This window comes from Pelophylax lessonae (genome assembly GCF_965119305.1).
Source record: "Pelophylax lessonae genome assembly, chromosome: 7".
Classification (NCBI taxonomy): domain Eukaryota; kingdom Metazoa; phylum Chordata; class Amphibia; order Anura; family Ranidae; genus Pelophylax; species Pelophylax lessonae.
In genome coordinates, this window is record NC_138774.1 from 281,551,187 (window position 1) to 281,570,920 (window position 19,734).

Here is a 19,734-nt window from a genome sequence, read left to right on the forward strand (position 1 = left end):
TGTGTTTGTTGACCTGGTTCCATGGCTGTGTTTGTTGACCTGGTTCCATGGCTGTGTTTGTTGACCTGGTTCCATGGCTGTCTTTGTTGACCTGGTTCCATGGCGGTCTTTGTTGACCTGGTTCCATGGCTGTCTTTGTTGACCTGGTTTCATGGCTGTCTTTGTTGACCTGGTTCCATGGCTGTGTTTGTTGACCTGGTTCCATGGTTGTCCTTGTTGACCTGGTTCCATGGCTGTCTTTTTTGACCTGGTTCCATGGCTGTCTTTTTTGACCTGGTTCCATGGCTCTCTTTGTTGACCTGGTTCCATGGCTCTCTTTGTTGACCTGGTTCCATGGCTGTCTTTGTTGACCTGGTTCCATGGCTGTCTTTGTTGACCTGGTTCCATGGCTGTCTTTGTTGACCTGGTTCCATGGCTGTCTTTGTTGACCTGGTTCCATGGCTGTCTTTGTTGACCTGGTTCCATGGCTGTGTTTGTTGACCTGGTTCCATGGCTCTCTTTGTTGACCTGGTTCCATGGCTCTCTTTGTTGACCTGTTTCCATGGCTGTCTTTGTTGACCTGGTTCCATGGCTGTCTTTGTTGACCTGGTTCCATGGCTGTCTTCGTTGACTTGGTTTCATGGCTGTCAACTTCGTGATTCTTTGATGTGCTTTACTGTTATGCCATTTTTTTACTTGTTCTTTTTTGTTTTATGTAGAGTTCAGCCAGAATAGCACAGGATAAATAGTTCAGTAACAGATGCTTTTTCTTTCTTTCATTGATGCTGAAGGCAGTTTGGATGATCTGTGCTGTCCCAGTTTTCTTTGGAGGCTAGCATTACGTGACAAAGTGGAATGTTGAAAACTTCCCTAGAAGAACTAGTGTCCAACTTATCCATTCAAAATTGTGTGTTACGCATTAAAGTAGATGTAAAACCTAAATCTGTATCGTTTATTTGCTGAAGCATACATTTTGCTGCTTTCATCTTTTGTTCATCCTTTATTACAACTCAGGGCTACTGATCTCTGAATCCCCACTGTGTTCATGCAACAGAACCACAATATACTGCTTACAGAGTAGCTTTGTCCCAGATCAAGCCCAAGTATTCCTTTGTTAACAACAATATGCTAAAGAAAATGGAATCCAGTTGTGGATACAAAATGCTTGTAAACCAGCCTCTTGTTGCTTATTTGATTTAAGCAAATCTATACTCGCCACCTCTCACTCCTTCGTTGGCATCCTAGCCCCGTCTTCTTCTGGGTTTTAGATCTTCTGCCATCTTGATTGGCTGATCTGGGAAGATAAAAGTCACGTGCATGTGTGTAGGTGGGGCTCACCTTGCCCAATTGGGGACCCGGAGAAAGCGCTTGCTGGTGCTCCCAAAGGGGGGCTGAGGCTTCTGTTTGACGCAAGGTTGGCGTTAAGGCAGTTCTCCAAAAGAGCACAACTCCTTGTAATCCATGGCCCAACCTCTATTACACTTCAAAGTGTTCATTATGGACATCAGTTCCTCATACTTCATAACTCTTCTCTCTGTATTGTTCAGCATTTCTGAGCCTTTACCATTGAGCCTGTACCAGACTCCACCAGCTCAGTTACCCGTCACCTCACTCTCAGTGACATTGATTCATTTATTACACTTTAATACTAGGAAGCTTGACTCTAGCACAACATCCATACTTATTCTTCTCCCGAGACCTCACTCCCTCTTCAGTGACTTCCAGACTAGGTCCCTAGAATACCTTGTGCTGCGATCTGGACCCATTATTGGAGTATAGGGGGTTCTGATTGTTAGGGAAGGAGCCTAAGTACACAAGCCCCTTCTCTACCAAGGCCTTCAATCACCTTTGACAAGTGACCAATACTTTCTGACTTGCTGGGTGCTTACCCTAGTATTGTAGCCTTTAGCAATGGCAATATAGCCTCCTCCGAACAGCACGTTAGACATTGGTACTGCATTTTCTCAAACTCGTCTTGTCCTGTAATACGCCCTGTTCTTGTGATATACTATACATGCTTGCGCAACTTTAAAATTCTCCTCTAGTAACTTCAGACCAGGCCAAGTTAACTAACAATAAACATTTTTTTTACTGAAAATGTTGAAATATAACAAATCAAATGTTCAACAAAGATGTCTTCAATAAACATTCCTGTACATAATCTTATGTGTTCCTTAGTCCACTGGTGCCCCTAATTTGCCCACCTAAGTTAGTCATATCTTACGTAGGTGAGAAAGTCTATTGAGCTCTTTGGTCAAGCATGAATCTATACCCCTGAAACCCCGACTTGGCTCCCATAAAGGGTGGTTAAGTGCAAAATAGTGGATTACATCCTTAGCAGCATGTCCTTGGTTGGGGAGACCTGGAACTGAACCGCCGGCTGTCCTACTATGTCACAGTCGGGGTCAGGCTCAGAGACCAGTAGCTATAGCAGTAGAGAGGCTCCCACTAACCAGCAGGCAGTACTGAGATGCAACAATGGATGAAAAACGTTGAAAACACGTATTTTATTAAAAAGTCATTGGTAATTGTTTGTATAGTGATTTTGCAAATTAAATGTAATTGATTGGGTTTACTAATGTTTTTCCCTTACATGGTAAGGAGTATATACTATATCAAGAGTCTCCAAACCTGTCTAAACAATGGGTCAGCTTATTGTTCTTCATACTTTTGGAGTGCAGGACTATGACCAATGGGAGTAGAAAATGCCCTGGCATCAGTGGGCGTAATGTCCCCTTTTTGGTGTCAGTGGAAGGAATAGTGCCCCAATGGTGTCTGTGGGAGGAATAGTGCCCCATCATTGGTGTCAGTGGAAGGAATAAAGTACTGTCTTTGTTGTCTGTGGGAGGAGTAGCACTCCATCAATGATGTCAGTGGAAGGACTAATGTCCCATCTTTGGTATCAGTGAGAGGAGTAGCGCTCCATCATTGGTATCAGTGGAAGAAATGGTGCCCAATTCATTGGTTGTCAGTGGGAGAAATGGTGCCTCTTCATTTGTGTCAGTGGGAGGAATAGTTCCCCATCGATGGTATCAGTGGAAGGAATATTGCTCCTTCTTTGGCGTCAATGGGAGGAATCGTGCCCTATCACTGGTGTCAGTGGAAGTAATAGTACCTCATCTTTGGTGTCAATGGGAGGAATAATACCCCATCATTAGTGTCCATGAAAGGAATAGTGCCTCATCATTGGTGTCAGTAGGAGGAATAGTGCTTCATCGTTGGTGTCCATGGAAGGAATAGTGCTCTATCATTGGTATTAGTAGGAGGAATAGTACCCCATCGATGGTATCAGTGGAAGAAATAGTGCTCTGTCGTTGTTGTCAATTTGAGGAATAGTACCCCATCATTGGTGTCTGTGGAAAGAATAGTGCCCCATCATTAGTGTCAGTAGGAGGAATAGTACCTCATCGATGGTGTCAGTGGAAGGAATAGTGCTCCTTCCTTGGTGCTAATGGGAGGAATTGTGCCCTATCACTGGTGTCAGTGGAAGTAATAGTACCTCATCTTTGGTGTCAATGGGAGGAATAGTACCCCGTTATTGGTGTCCATGGAAGGCATAGTGCCTTATCGTTGGTGTCAGGATGAGGAATAGTGCTGCATCGTTGGTGTCAATGGGAGGAATAGTGCCCTTTTATTGGTGTCAGTAGGAAGAATAGTACCCCATTGTTGGTGTCAATGTGAGGAATTAATGCCCCATTGTTGGTGTCAATAAAGAAATTTGAGCCCCATCTTTGGTCTCTTTGGGAGGTATAGTACCTCAATGACTAGATAAAGGCAAGCAAATGCCACATCTGACCCCTGTGTCATAATTTGGAGACCACTACAATATTCAGTACCAAGACCTGCCGGCCATAGCACAACGGCAAATGTCAGTTTAAGCTTTCGGCACTTGCTAAGTGCTCTCACATTCGATGATGGCTCTGCAAACCCTTATTGAATTTCAGCTTTCACAAAACCTCATCTTCCTTCTTGGCAAGATTCCGTGAGGCAAGTCCTTTCCTGTTTGTGTTTTCATGTATGCCCGTCTTTAGGCCTGATCTCTTCCAAAGACTGTCTGAGGAATATCATCAAGTGATAAAAAAAGAAAAGAGATCTTCAGGCCGTGAAATAAAAATGTACAGTTGGCTTCGGATACGTGGAAAAATCTAATAGAGAAGACATACTGTATAAATAATATATAGCTGGTAGTAGCCACATTGAAGTGATGAGTTTATCCTCCTGGGAGGTGTAGGAATAAAAAATAAATCATCTATGGACCTGGATTGTCTGATAGATGACTGTGATATGAACAACTGCCATTTACAATAATTTACTATGTGGGAAATAAAATACAGGGGAGTTTTTACGTTTGTAGGTTCCTCGATTTGAGGTTTTTCAACCATTTTGGGAGCATTTTTATATTCGCTCAAAAGAAGCTCTTTTTTTTCTCAACATTTTCGTTATTTTTTCTTTTTTTTTTTTTAGCAAAAATAAAAAAACCCAGTGGTGATTAAATGCCACTAAAAGAAAGCTGTATCTGTTTAGAAAAAAAAAAAAAAGATAAGTTTCATTTGGGTACAGCGTTGCATGACCACGCAATTATCATCATTCAAAGTTTGACATCGCTGAAAGCTGAACATTGGCCTGGGCAGGAAGGGGGTAAATGTGCCCGGTATTGAAGCGGTTATAGCGACGTGCTTCAAAGGATGTGAATGAACCCCATTAACAGCCACTCCCGAGTCACTTCCACACACAATCTGTATGTATTAAGTTGTCCCCCCCCACCCAAACCCAGGGCAGCCATCAGATATTTTTGGCCCCTTACGCAGCTTTAGGCCTGGTCCCCTCCGGTCCTGACAACAAACATTCTCTAGGGCCATCCCACCAAATCCTCCCACTAGCCCTCCCACCGAGTCCTTAAGTGCACCCAATTTTATTTTTACAGTCTTACAACTTAATATATGAAAATGAATCCAATCCAGCAAAGAGACATCCCCATATATTCAGCGAAGAGACAGCCCAATCCAGCAAAAAGACATCCCAATTCAGCAAACAGATGGCCTCATGTATTCAGCGGAAAACAGCCCAATCCAGCAAAGAGACATCCCTTCGGCTGCATCGGCTTACTCTGCCGCCTTCCTGCTTTAGCAATTGCTAGTTACTACAGCAACAACAACTCAATCTCATTGGTTGGGCCTGGGCGGCTGGGCCCATCGGGACGCCTGGGCCCCCTACATGTGCATGGGTTGTCCTCCACCGATGGCAGCCCTGCCCACACCCACACATAAACACACGTACAAATGTAAATGCACACGTTAGACTTCTGATGCATCATTAACCACTTCCCGAAAAAAGACGTACCTATACTTCGGCTTGCAGAAGTGGTTGTAGCGGGATGATATGCAGCTGCAGGCATTTTCTGGTACCGTTTTTTTAGACCTGGCGGTCGGCTTTTAGGAGATAACTGATGCGGCTCAGCAGCCGCTCAGCGGTTATCCCAGCGAGCGGGAGGGGACGCCCCTCTCCCCCCTCCTGCCGCATTCCACGGCTCTGCCTGGGTTTCCTGTCCCACCGGGAGACCCGAGCAACCAGCCGGAACATCTGCTGGCTGGTTGGAGTCCCGAACAAAGCCGGATTTGATGTAGTAGTAACCCATTTACTCGGTTGCTAACGGCGCCTATTTAAAAAAACTGTCGGTATTCAAAAATGCCAATTTCGGTATTTTGAATACTTTGAAGTGAAGTGGAGGGGGTGGGGTCTTTTAGACCCCTGATCTCTCCATAAAGCCATAAAGAGTACCTGTCACTGTCTATTACCGTCACAAGTGATGTTTACACGTGACCGCAATAAAAGTGACTTTTTTTTTTTTAATCTGTTACCAAAAATGGATCACATAGGGCAGGGGTCCCAAACCCGCAGGCCACAGATGGATGCCCGTCCATGCCTTGCTTGAAACTGGGCCACGCAAGCTGCACTGAAGGAGGTGAGAGGTGGGTGAGCAGAGACCTGAGAATCATCACTGCCTGCATCACCGCTGTTTGGTCCTCCTCCATGAGATTCTCAAATCTAGCGACAAGATGAATCTGGTGGCCGGGGTGGAAACTAGTGACAAGCTGCATGTGGTGGCCAGGGTGGAAGCTAGTAACGAGCTGCATGTGGTGGCCAGGGTGAAAGCTAGTAACAAGCTGCATTTGGTGGCCGGGCTGGAAGCTATTGACAAGCTGCATCTGGTGGCCAGGGTGGAAGCTAGTGACAAGCTGTCTGGTGGCCGGGGTGGAAGCTAGTGACAAGCTGCATCTGGTGGCCGGGGTGGAAGCTAGTGACAAGCTGCATCTGGTGGTCCAGGGTGGAAATTAGTAACAAGCTGCATCTGGTGGCCCGGGTGGAAGCTAGTGACAAGCTGCATCTGGTGGTCCAGGGTGGAAGCTAGTAACAAGCTGCATCTGGTGGCCGAGGTGGAAGCTAGTGACGAGCTGCATCTGGTGGCTGGGGTGGAAGCTAGTGAAAATCTGCATCTGGTGGCCGTGGTGGAAGCTAGTGACAAGCTGCATCTGGTGGTTGGGTTGGAAGCCAGTGACAAGGTGCATCTAGTGGCTGGGGTGGCAGGCTGCATCTTGTTGCATGGGAGGCAAGCTAGTGACAAGAATATCATCCTGATACCATTTCAACCATGGTGTCGGGATGGTTGATGCGCTAACACCCGCCCCTCCCCAACCGCCATACTCCCAACCCCAAGTCCTTGGAAAAAATGTCTAATATGAAATCGGTCCCTGGTGCCTAAAAGGTTGGGGACTACTGGTCACAAGGGACTTTTTGAATGAATGAATAAATAAATAAAAATGTGTAATAAATTATAGCACTTAAATTTTTCTCTTTGTCAGAGGCTGTAGACATGATACAGGAGATTGTCGGAGGCTGTAGACATGCTACAGGAGATTGTCAGAGGCTGTGGACATGATACAGGAGATGTTCAAAGATTTCAGACATGGTACAAGTGATGGTCAGAGACTGCAGACGTGGTACAAAATATTGTCAGAGACATGCTGCATGTGGATATGCTGCAAGTGACTTTTAGGGACATGTCATAGGAGTATTTGGAGACTGTGGACATGCTTCAGAAAACAGTCATAGACTGCAAACAGATTGCACAAGACTGCTAGATATCATTGCTAAAACAAGACAGCAGAAATGAGTGTCTCTAGGGGCCCCCAAGGGCCACACAAATACGAGGGGGGGGGGTAACACACATTCCCGGTGGATGCAGTCACCAGGATTGTGTGTAATTCTGACAAGCCCAGACTGTGGACATGATACCATAGATGATCACAGACTGTGGCCATGGTACAGGAGATGGTCGGAGGCTGTCGACACAATACAGGAGATTGTCAGAGGCGGTAGACATGGTACAGGCCATTGTCAGAGGCTGTATACATGGTACAGGCCATTGTCAGAGGCTGTAGACATGGTACAGGCCATTGTCAGAGGCTGTATACATGGTACAGGCCATTGCCAGAGGCTGTAGACATGGTACAGGCCATTGTCAGAGGCTGTAGACATGGTACAGGCCATTGTCAGAGGCTGTAGACATGGTACAGGCCATTGTCAGAGGCTGTAGACGTGGTACAGGCCATTGTCAGAGGCTGTAGACATGGTACAGGCCATTGTCAGAGGCGGTAGACATGGTACAGGCCATTGTCAGAGGCTGTATACATGGTACAGGCCATTGTCAGAGGCTGTAGACATGGTACAGGCCATTGTCAGAGGCTGTAGACATGGTACAGGAGATTGCCAGAGGCTGTGAACATGATACAGGAGATGGTCAGACCCTGTGGACATGATGCAAGAGATGGTCAGAGACTATGGACATGGTACAGGAGAAGGTCAGAGACTGTGGACATTGTACAGGAGATGGTCCGAGACTGTGGACATGGTACAGGAGATGGTCCGAGACTGTGGACATGGTACAGGAGATGGTCAAAGACTGTGACCATGACACAAGAGATGGTCAGAGACTGTGGATATCATACAGGAGATGGTCCGAGACTGTGGACATGGTAGATGAGATATTCAAAGACTGTGACCATGACACAAGAGATGGTCAGAGACTGTGGATATCATACAGGAGATGATCAGAGACTGTAGACATGGTACAGGAGATGGTCAGAGACTGTGACCATGACACAAGAGATGGTCAGAGACTGTGGATATCATACAGGAGACGATCAGAGACTGTAGACAATGGTACAAGAGATGGTCAGAGACTGCAGACATGATACAGCAGATGGCCAGGTACTGTGGGCCTGATACAAGAGATGGTCAAGGACTGTGGACCGCAGGTGCCTGTTTGGAATTATTTGTGTGGCCCTCAGGGGCCCCTGCAGACACTTATCTGTGCTGCCTTGTTATAGCAATGATCTCTAGCAGTGTTGTGTAATGTGTCTCTAGTCTGACTGTTTTCTGAAGCATGACCCCAGTCTCCAAATACTCCTATGGTATGTGCCTGAAAGTCTCTTGCAGCATTTTCAGGCACATGCTTATAGGAGTATTTGGAGACTGGGGACAGCGACAGCGTCAGAAAACAGTCCTAGACTAGAAGCACATTACACAACACTGTTAGAGATCATTGCTATAACAAGGCAGCACAGATTAGTGTCTGCAGGAGGCCCTGAGGGCCATACAAATAATACCGAACAGGCACTTGCAGTCCCCAGGCTGCAGAATGGTCACCAGGGGTGTAAGGTCCGCTAATGCTTAGGTTTGCATCCGGCATCTTAGAATTCATTTTAATTAATAATTTATTTATTTATTTCCTGTTCATATTTCCTGCTTCAGATTAGAAAGAGCGAATAATTCCTTTCCCGGATGGCCTGAGCTATTAATATGGTATCACTTACAAGATTGGTAAAAGCGCCGTCTCAGATACCAAACCTTTCCTCTTAGTAGAAATCACATCGTTTAATGGGAATTCTGTGTCGCCTAAATTATTGATGTGTTATGTAGTCTTGTGTGTTAAGAAATCTAGCAATACTTCCAAATGGATTATCTTTAGCTCCGCTAAGCGCTCTCCTGCCTTCATAAATATTGCATAGCGCACAGCGGACAGATAAACAGCGTAGAATGCCGCGTGAACAATGCTAAATGACAGCTCGGGCCGAAGAGGACCTGAGCGTATGGAGATATATTCCTACATTCATGCGTTCAGCGTAAATAAAACGTTTCGCTTTGAGTGATTTTCTCTTCACCTTCCAGCCACGAATTGTGCGTTGAATGGTCTAAATAACTGACAGCATTATGTGTCGCCATTGAAGCCGCTAAGCCGAGGGAATGGCCTCAGTCCATTTTGGAGCTAACTAGGGCTAGCAGTGCGAGAAAACCCCAACTGATGCAAAAGGGTTTACCGCTCCGTGACTGCTGCCAGCACTTGGTAAGACCTTGCAAAGCTGGAAATGGCAAGTTCCGAGAAGAAAGAAATGTAGAAAGAAGTGTAGAAAAAAAAAAAAAACCTCAACATTCCACTAACCTATCATGCAGTTCAGTTTTGGGCTCCAGTTCTCAAAAAGGATATCGGGGAACTGGAGAAAGTGCAGAGAAGGGCAACCAAACTGATAAGAGGCATGGAGGAGCTCAGCTATGAGAAAAGATTGGAGGAACTGAATTTATTCTCTCTTGAGAGGAGGAGATTAAGGGGGGATAAGATCAACATGTATAAATACATAAGGGGGGATATGATCACCATGTATAAATACATAGGGGGTCCATATATTAAACTTGGTGTTGAGTTATTCACTTTAAAGTCATCACAGAGGACAAGGAGGCACTCTTTACGTCTGGAGGACAAGAGATTTTGTCTCCAAATACGGAAAGGTTTCTTCACCGTAAGAGCTGTGAAAATGTGGAATAGACTCCCTCCAGAGGTGGTTCTGGCTAGCTAACTAGATTACTTTAAAAAAAAAAAAAAAAGCCTATATTCTTTCCTAGGTGTACATAATATAAATGGGTACAAATATTTATAGGTAAAGTTGATCCAGGAAATATCCGATTGGCTCTCGGGGGATCAAGAAGGAATTTTTTCCCCTGCTGGAGCAAATTGGATCATGCTTTTCTGGGGTTTTTCGCCTACCTCTGGATCAACTGCGGGTATAAGATTGTGTGTATGGGATTTTATGGATGGGTTTTCTTTACTGGTTTTTTGTTTTTTTTCTTGGTTGATCCAGATGGACTTGTCTTTTTTCAACCTGACTAACTATGTAACATCTCGTTCATTTTTTAGGTGTTTAAATGTAATTTTCCTTTATTCATTGAAGGACACAGGTCTGGCGGTTGATGGCCTGTGGGTATACAGCTGCCCACAAACGGCCAAGCAACTTGTGCTCCTACTGCATGGGTGTCAAACACAACAGCATCATGGGTTGCCTTCAAAGGGCCAGTTGTATCTGTACTTGCTTTTTGAATCAAGGGATGTTGGGTGGGAGGCAGGCAACAGGACCACGTACAAAGCACATCTCTACCGGTTCATCAGCGATGACATATGGCCAACATTAGGAATTCTGAAAATTCTGGAGAGCCGACAAGGTTCTGGTTAGTTCCGTAACAAATGCACAGAGAGGACTGAGAAGAAATGTAGAAAAAAAAAAAAAAAAAAACCTCCCCATTCCCACTAACCCAACATGCAGTTTAGTTTTGGGCACTAGTTCTCAAAAAGGATATCAAGGAACTGGAGAAAGTGCAGAGAAGGGCAACCAAACTGATAAGAGGCATGGAGGACCTCAGCTATGAGAAAAGATTAGAGAAACTGAATTTATTCTCTCTAGAGAACAGGAGATTAAGGGGGGGGGGGATATGATCAACATGTATAAATACATAAGGGGTCCATATAGTGAACTTGGTATTGAGTTTTTCGCTTTAAGGTCAACACAGAGGACAATGGGCACGCTTTACAACTCCAAATACGGAAAGGTTTCTTAAGCGTAAGAACTGTGAAAATGTGGAGTAGACTCCCTCCAGAGGTGGTTCTGCCCAGCTCAGTAGATTGCATTAAAAAAGGCCTGGATTCTTTGTACATAATATAACTGGGTATAACTGGGTACTAACATTTTTAGGTAAAGTTGATCCAGGGAATATCCGATTGCCTCTCAGGGGATCAGGAAGGAATTTTTTTCCCCTGCTCTAGGAAATTGAGACATGCTTTGCTGGGGTTTTTCGCCTTCCTCTGGATCAGCTGCGGGTATAGGATTGTATATATGGGATTGTATGGTTGAGTTTTCTTTACTGGTTTATTATTTTTTTTTGGTTGAGCTGGGTGGAATTGTCTTTTTTCAACCTGAGTAACTATGTAACATCTCGTTCATTTTTTAGGTGTTTAAATGCAATTTTCCATTATTCATTGAGGGACATTGAAGGACACAGGTCTTGCGGTTGAGGGCCTGTGGGTATACAGCTGCCCACAAACGGCCAAGCTCCTTATGCTCCTTGTGCATGGGTGTCAAACATATCAGCATTATGGGTTGTCCTCAAAGGGCCAGTTGTATCTGTGCTTGCTTTTTGGATCGGGGGATGTTGGGTGGGAGGCAGGCAACAGAGCCACCTACCAAGCGAATCTCTACCGCTTCGTTAGGGACGACGTATGGCCAACATTAGGAATTCTGGTAGAGCCGGCAAGGATCCGGTTAGTTCTGTGACAAATGCAAAGAGAGGACTAAGAACAACGTGCAGAAGAGGCCATAGGAGGTTGTCCTCTCACGAGATTTCTAGAAGGGTCAAATTTTTTTTTTTTTTATTATCGAACAGACCTAACAAAACGCGATCAGTGGTGTACTTAAGCAAATAAAAGAAGTTAATTGTTGGGTTTCCATACACTGTAAATGCATTGCTATGTTCAAAGCTTGAGAACGATTGTAGGTGGGCTAATTTATTCCTCGTGTCTTTGTTTCTAGCAAACTCTGGAGTCAAATCTTACCAGCTTGGTCAAGCACAGCAGTGAACTTGAAACACAAATGGCAAAACTCATTCAGATCTGCCAGCAGGTAGAGGTAAGAAGACTCTTTAAACCTAATTATAGTGTAAATCAGGGCTTTTTTCCTCAGAGAATAGGTGCAGACACTCCCCCCCCCCTTCTGAGTCACCCCTTGTGTCCACCCACTACCCGCCTCTGAGCACTGTCCCTTGTCTCCACCCCCTACCTGCCTCTGAGCACTGTCCCTTGTCTCCACCCCCTACCCTCCTCTGAGCACCGTCCCTTGGTTCCACCCCCTACCCACCTCTGAGCAACATCCCTTGGTTCCACCCCCTACTCACCTCTGAGCACCTTCCCTTGTCTCCACCCCGTACCCGCCTCTGAGCACCGTCTCTTGGTTCCACCCCCTACCCACCTCTGAGCACCATCCCTTGGTTCCACCCGCTACCCACCTCTGAGTACCATCTCTTGGTTCCACCCCTACCCACGTCTGAGCAACATCCCTTGGTTCCACCCCCTACCCACCTCTGAGCACCTTCCCTTGTCTCCACCCCGTACCCGCCTCTGAGTACCGTCTCTTGGTTCCACCCCCTACCCACCTCTGAGCACCATCCCTTGGTTCCACCCCCTACCCACCTCTGAGCACCATCCCTTGGTTCCACCCCCTACCCACCTCTGAGCACCATCCCTTGGTTCCACCCCCTACCCACCTCTGAGTACCGTCTCTTGGTTCCACCCCAACCCACCTCTGAGCACCATCCCTTGGTTCCACCCCTTACCCACCTCCAAGTACCGCCCCTTTTTAGAGAATACAGAACAAAATGTAATTTTGTGGTGCTTAAAAATTTGGATGGTATTTGTCAACGATAGAAAGAAAAGCAGTAAAATAGATCCCCTGCAACGATAACCCCCCCCCAACAATAGATCACACAACAATAGACTTCCCCAGCAACAATAGACTCCACCACAGGAACAATAGATCTCCTGTAGCAACAATAGATTCAACCCCAGCAATAATAGATCCTTTGCACAACAATAAACTTCCCCAGCAATAATGGACTCCACCACAGCGACAATAGGTTCCACCCCAGCAACACTAGATCCAACCCCAGCAATAATAGAACCTTCACACATTGATAGACTTCCCCAGCAACAATAGACTCCACCACAGCAACACTAGATCCAACCCCAGCAATAATAGATCCTTCACACAACAATAGACTTCCCCAGCAGTAATGGACTCCACCCAGCAATAATTAGAACCCTGCAGCAACAATAGATCCAACCCCAGCAACAGTAGACCCCCTGGTAGCAATAGATCCCCACACAACAATAGACTCCCCCAGAAACCATAAATCCCCTGCAGCACAATAATACAGAACAAAATGTAATTTTGTGGTGCTTAATAATTTGGATGGAATTTGTTAATGATAGCAAGAAAAGCAGTAAAATAGATCCCCTGCAGCCAGCAACAATAGCCCCCCCCCCTCCCCCCAACAATAGATCCTTCACACAACAATAGACTTCCCCAGAAACAATAGACTCCACCACAGCAACAATAGAACCCCTGCAGCAACAATGGATCCAACCCCAGAAACAGTAGACACCCAGCAGAATCAATAGATCCCCTGCATCAACAAATCCCCCCACACAGCAATAATTGACCACTCACAGCAAAATATCTGCCCGAGCAACATTAGACTCCCCTAGCAGCAACAACCGATCTCACAGTAGCCATCATCAATAGTCCCTACCAGCAACATAAGACCCCCCCCAAAGCAACAGTAGGTCCCCACCAGCAACAATTGACCCTCACACAAAAACAGATCCCCTCCAGTGACAATAGATCCCCCAGCAGCCAGCATCAATAGACCATCTAGCACACCACATACCCCTTGCTATTACATACATTCAGTGCTGGAGGTGCCAGGACTGCGTTCCCCAACGTTCCCGCTGAATAAAGCCCAGCTGTAAAGTATTATTAGCACAATGCTTCGCAATGGCACTTTTCAGGGTTCCATAGTTCAGGCTGAAAAAAAAAAAGGTCACATATCAATCGAGTTTAGCAAAAGCTAAAAAAAAAACATTCAAAACCTTCATCCTCAGAAACCTAAACCCCTAAGGGGGGTGGGGTCTCCAAACTTTGGCCGCAGGCTGCATATGGCCCCCTTTATATGGTCCACAAGTGATGTGACAGTCTCATACAATGACTGATGTGCACAGTCTCCTCTCCCCTCCCAATAGCACCCCGGACCCCCCACATGTGAGTCTCCAGTGCAGGAGTACAGGATTCCCCCCCACTGCGCTGTAATTGGTTGCTAGGACTGTTTTACCAACCAATGACATCCCTGCCCCATCATTTATAGGATAGAGCTTCCTGCCCTCCTGCTACCATACTAATCCACTCTGTAAGCCTAACTACAGAGGTAAGGGGGATCTGATGGGGATACTTATGTAAGGGGATGGGGGGGGGGGTGCTTATGGGGACTCTGATGTAATGGTGGGTGGCTGTGATAGGGACACCGAAGTAAGGGCAGACTCTGATGATGGATACTGATGTAAAGGGGGACTCTGATGAGGGGCATTGATGTGGGGGGCACCAAAGTAAGGGGGGACTCTGATGGGTACACTGATGTAAGAGGTGACTCTGATAGGCACTGAGAGGGACTGTGATGTAATGGGGGACTCTGATAGAGACAATAATATAAGGGGGGACTCTGACGGGGACACTGATGTAAGGGGTATTTCAGGAAAAGAATGCATTATGGATACATCCTCAATATATAGGGACTGCTAGATGGTAGAGTAAGAGGAAAAGCAAAATTTTAGCTCCCTGATCCCCCTATTTTTTTGCATGGATAAAGGTCCAGGCTGTAGCTTGCCTAGGTTACTTGCTACCAGGTCAATGTTACTGAGCTGTAATGAGAATGAAGTGTATGAAGACATGGGGAAGTATGGGGACACTAGCCTTAGTGTTGCCCTTCACTGAGCACCATCAGAGCCAATTGCCTCTCTTTGCCTCATTGACTACATGTATGAACTATGGGGACACTAGCCTCAGTGCTGCCCTTCACTGAGCACCATCAGAGCCAATCGCCTCTCTTTACCTCCTTGACGGCACACCAACGGTTCCAGGCCTCCTCCATCTGGAGGTGGATGGGTCCTGCATGCTGTAAAGAGCAGCACAATGGAAATGATATATAGCTATTCTCTACAGCATTCCTCCTGGGCAGTCTAATGACACGCCCCCAAGGAGCAGCTCCTTGACTCTCTGTGCTCACAGCAAGTTGGTTAGATGACTCCTGGGGTTTACTGAACCCATAAGAAGAACAGTCCTGGACACAAGAGCAGTGAGTATGTGGGGTGGGTGAGCTGATTTTTTTCTTTTTTTTTTTTTTTCTTTATTGTATCATGTCAGGAGGATTTTTTATATATTTTTTTATTATTATTTATTTTAACTTTGGCTATAAATTTGCTGTGCTCCATTTATTTTGAGTCCAGTGGCGGAGCCAGAGGGTTAGCTGGGGTGTCAATTGACACCCCAGAAAAAGTCCCTGCCACCCCTGTTGCCACCCCGATCCAGGCTGGCAGCGGAGGAATCACAGGCAGTGGTGGGATGGGATCAGCCGGTTCGCAGAACCGGCTGATCCCTCTAAGCTGGCGGCCAGGGTCAGGGAGCAGCAGAACAGTGCGTCCCGAAGCCGAGCCCGCCCATTCTGTGACAATAGCGAATGAAAATTCGCTATTGTCACATGGATCCTCCTCCGGCCAATCAGGGAGCGGGTCCTCCCGCTTCCTGATTGGCCGAATGGCAAATGCCGTGCCATTGGTCGAGGAGGCGCCGGCGGGAGGACTGAGAAGATGCAGGGAGCCGCGGACCGATGATAAGCTGCTGTGATGACCGTCCGTCCGTGAGGTAAGTAAGCCGGTCTCATGGGGGGGGGGGGGGGACGCTGGCACTCTGCAATGATTGCGGGCAAATGCTGTGGCACTCTGCAATAATCATTGGGGGCAAGGCTGTCTCACTCTGCAATAATCATTGGGGGCATTTCTGTGGCACTCTGCAATAATCATTGGGGGCATTGCTGTCTCACTGCAATAATCATTGGGGGCATTGCTGTCTCACTCTGCAATAATCATTGGGGGCATTGCTGTCTCACTCTGCAATAATCATTGGGGGCAAGGCTGTCTCACTGCAATAATCATTGGGGGCATTGCTGTGGCACTCTGCAATAATCATTGGGGGCATTGCTGTCTCACTGCAATAATCATTGGGGGCATTTCTGTGGCACTCTGCAATAATCATTGGGGGCATTGCTGTGGCACTCTGCAATAATCATTGGGGGCAAGGCTGTCTCACTGCAATAATCATTGGGGGCAAGGCTGTCTCACTCTGCAATAATCATTGGGGGCATTTCTGTGGCACTCTGCAATAATCATTGGGGGCATTGCTGTGGCACTCTGCAATAATCATTGGGGGCAAGGCTGTCTCACTGCAATAATCATTGGGGGCATTGCTGTCTCACTGCAATAATCATTGGGGGCATTTCTGTGGCACTCTGCAATAATCATTGGGGGCAAGGCTGTCTCACTGCAATAATCATTGGGGGCATTTCTGTGGCACTCTGCAATAATCATTGGGGGCATTGCTGTCTCACTGCAATAATCATTGGGGGCAAGGCTGTCTCACTGCAATAATCATTGGGGGCATTTCTGTGGCACTCTGCAATAATCATTGGGGGCATTGCTGTGGCACTCTGCAATAATCATTGGGGGCATTGCTGTCTCACTGCAATAATCATTGGGGGCATTTCTGTGGCACTCTGCAATAATCATTGGGGGCATTGCTGTGGCACTCTGCAATAATCATTGGGGGCAAGACTGTCTCACTGCAATAATCATTGGGGGCATTGCTGTCTCACTGCAATAATCATTGGGGGCATTTCTGTGGCACTCTGCAATAATCATTGGGGGCATTGCTGTCTCACTCTGCAATAATCATTGGGGGCAAGGCTGTCTCACTGCAATAATCATTGGGGGCATTGCTGTCTCACTGCAATAATCATTGGGGGCATTTCTGTGGCACTCTGCAATAATCATTGGGGGCATTGCTGTGGCACTCTGCAATAATCATTGGGGGCAAGGCTGTCTCACTGCAATAATCATTGGGGGCATTGCTGTCTCACTGCAATAATCATTGGGGGCAAGGCTGTCTCACTGCAATAATCATTGGGGGCAAGGCTGTCTCACTCTGCAATAATCATTGGGGGCAAGGCTGTCTCACTCTGCAATAATCATTGGGGGCATTGCTGTCTCACTCTGCAATAATCATTGGGGGCATTGCTGTCTCACTCTGCAATAATCATTGGGGGCATTGCTGTCTCACTTCTGCAATAATCATTGGGGGCAAGGCTGTCTCACTCTGCAATAATCATTGGGGGCATTGCTGTCTCACTCTGCAATAATCATTGGGGGCAAGGCTGTCTCACTCTGCAATAATCATTGGGGGCATTGCTGTCTCACTCTGCAATAATCATTGGGGGCAAGGCTGTGGCACTCTGCAATAATCATTGGGGGCATTTCTGTGGCACTCTGCAATAATCATTGGAGGCATTGCTGTGGCACTCTGCAATAATCATTGGGGGCATTGCTGTGGCACTCTGCAATAATCATTGGGGGCATTGCTGTGGCACTCTGCAATAATCATTGGGGGCATTGCTGTCTCACTCTGCAATAATCATTGGGGGCAAGGCTGTGGCACTCTGCAATAATCATTGGGGGCAAGGCTGTGGCACTCTGCAATAATCATTGGGGGCATTGCTGTGGCACTCTGCAATAATCATTGGGGGCATTGCTGTGGCACTCTGCAATAATCATTGGGGGAAAACCTGTATCCTGTCTGTATCCTCTGATCACCACCACCTGTATCCTGTCTTTACTAGTAATGGCAGCGATCATTAGAGGGACTGCGACATTGCGGTGGACGAATCTGACACTAAATTACACTTTGTATATTGACCCCCCAAAATAATACCTAGCCACCCCTTTGCCACCCCTGTTTTAAAAGTCTAGCTCCGCCACTGTTTGAGTCATTGTAAAGGAATACACTCCTTATGGTTATTGACAATTCTTGCTCTACTGTACTAATTAACTGCTGCTTCAATCCATTGTTTCAGCCAAGCAACCTTGTATAGGATATCAATAAACCTAACCCGTATTTTTGCGGCATAATATCGTCTGGACTGCAGACCCCTTCACTTTGGCTGAACACAGAATAGGTCTGACACTTTGTACTCCTCTAGAGAAGAAAGGTAAATGTGAGGGTTGCGATCAGAAAACCTTCACACCATGGAGCAGTAGGGGAGGATTTCAAAGCTCTGCTGTATCAAGTCTGTACATCCTGTTACAGACATTGCTCTGGTACAGATATTGTGTGATCCAATAGGATTATTAAAAAAAAAAAAAAAAGTATTAACCAGAGAGAGAGGGGGTGGTGAGAAAGGGAATTCAGTCCAAGCTAAAATATAATTTACTGTCATTTAATTTTTAGCTTAACTTGAACATGTACCAAGGCTTTGGACATTCTACTATTTACATATTCTTAAGAAGCAGTAAAAGGGCCTTTGACCTCTGTAGCTGCAAGCACCGTGGAGCAATTGATCCTCAATTTTCACACCAGAAGCAAGAAAGTTCCTCTGCCAGCGGTGGCTCAGCTCCCCCCTCATATCATCTCAACTTGCTTCCCCCCCCTCATCATCTCAACTTGACTTATCTTTCCCTCCTCCCAACAGTGACTTAGTGGCTCAGCTCCCCCCTCTTAGCATATTCATAAGAAGCAGTATAAAAGCTTTAATATAAGCCCTCTCTGACCTCTGTAGCTGGAGGCACCATGGAGAATTTGATCCTCAAAGTTCACACCAGAAACAAGAAACTCCCTCTCCCAGCAGTGGATTTTCTCCCCCTCCCATCAGTGGCTTAGTGTTCCCTGCTACCCCCTCCCATCAGCTCAACTTGCTTTTCTACCACTCCCATCAGTGGCTTATCCTCTCCTGCTCCCTCCTCCCCACAGCGACTTAGTGGCTCAGCTCCCCCCTTCAAATATGCTTTAAAATAAGCCCTCACTGACATCTGTAGCTGCAGGCACTGTGGAGCAATTGAGACACAAATTTCACACCGGAAGCAATAAATTCCCCCTCCCAGGAGTGGCTCAGTGCTCCCTTCTCCCTGCTCCCCCCTCTCATCATCTCAACTTGCTTCCCCCCCCCCCCCCCCTCATCAGTGACTTATCTTTTCCTGCTCTCTCCTCCCAACTGTGACTTAGTGGCTCAGTTCTCCCCTCTAAGCATATTCCTAAGAAGCAGCAAATCAGCTTTAAAATAAGCCCTCTCTGGCCTCTGTAGTTGCAGGCACCATGGAGAAATTGATCCTTAATGTTAACACCAGAAGCAAGAAAGTCCCCCTCCCAGCAGTGGATTAGATCCCCCTGCTCCCCCTCCCATCAATGGCTTAGTGCTCCCTGCTACCCCCTCCCATCAGCTCAACTTGCTTTCCTACCACTCTCATCAGTGGCTTATCGTCTCCTGCTCCCTCCACCCAATAGTAACTTAGTGGCTCAGCTCCCCCTTCCCAGTATATTCTTAAGAAGCAACCAATAAGCTTTAAAATAACACCTTACTGACCACTGTGGAGCAATTGGTCCTCAAAGTTCACACCAGATGCAAGAAAGTCCCCTTCCCAGCAGTGGCTTACTGCTTCCTGCTCCCCCTCCCATCAGCTCAGCTCGCTCCCCCCCCCCCTCACATCAGCTTAGCTTGTTTCCTCCT

At 46.6% G+C, this 19,734-nt stretch overlaps 1 protein-coding gene across 1 annotated transcript in view; it reads left to right on the top strand.

Moving 5' to 3' along the window:
- The window catches only part of MID2 (midline 2), a 349,455-nt gene that overhangs the window by 79,957 nt on the left and 249,764 nt on the right, over positions 1–19,734 (top strand). The window contains exon 2 of the mRNA XM_082263055.1: positions 11,892–11,987. Coding sequence (XP_082119181.1) covers positions 11,892–11,987 — 96 coding nt within the window. The remainder of the gene's footprint in view (positions 1–11,891; positions 11,988–19,734) is intronic.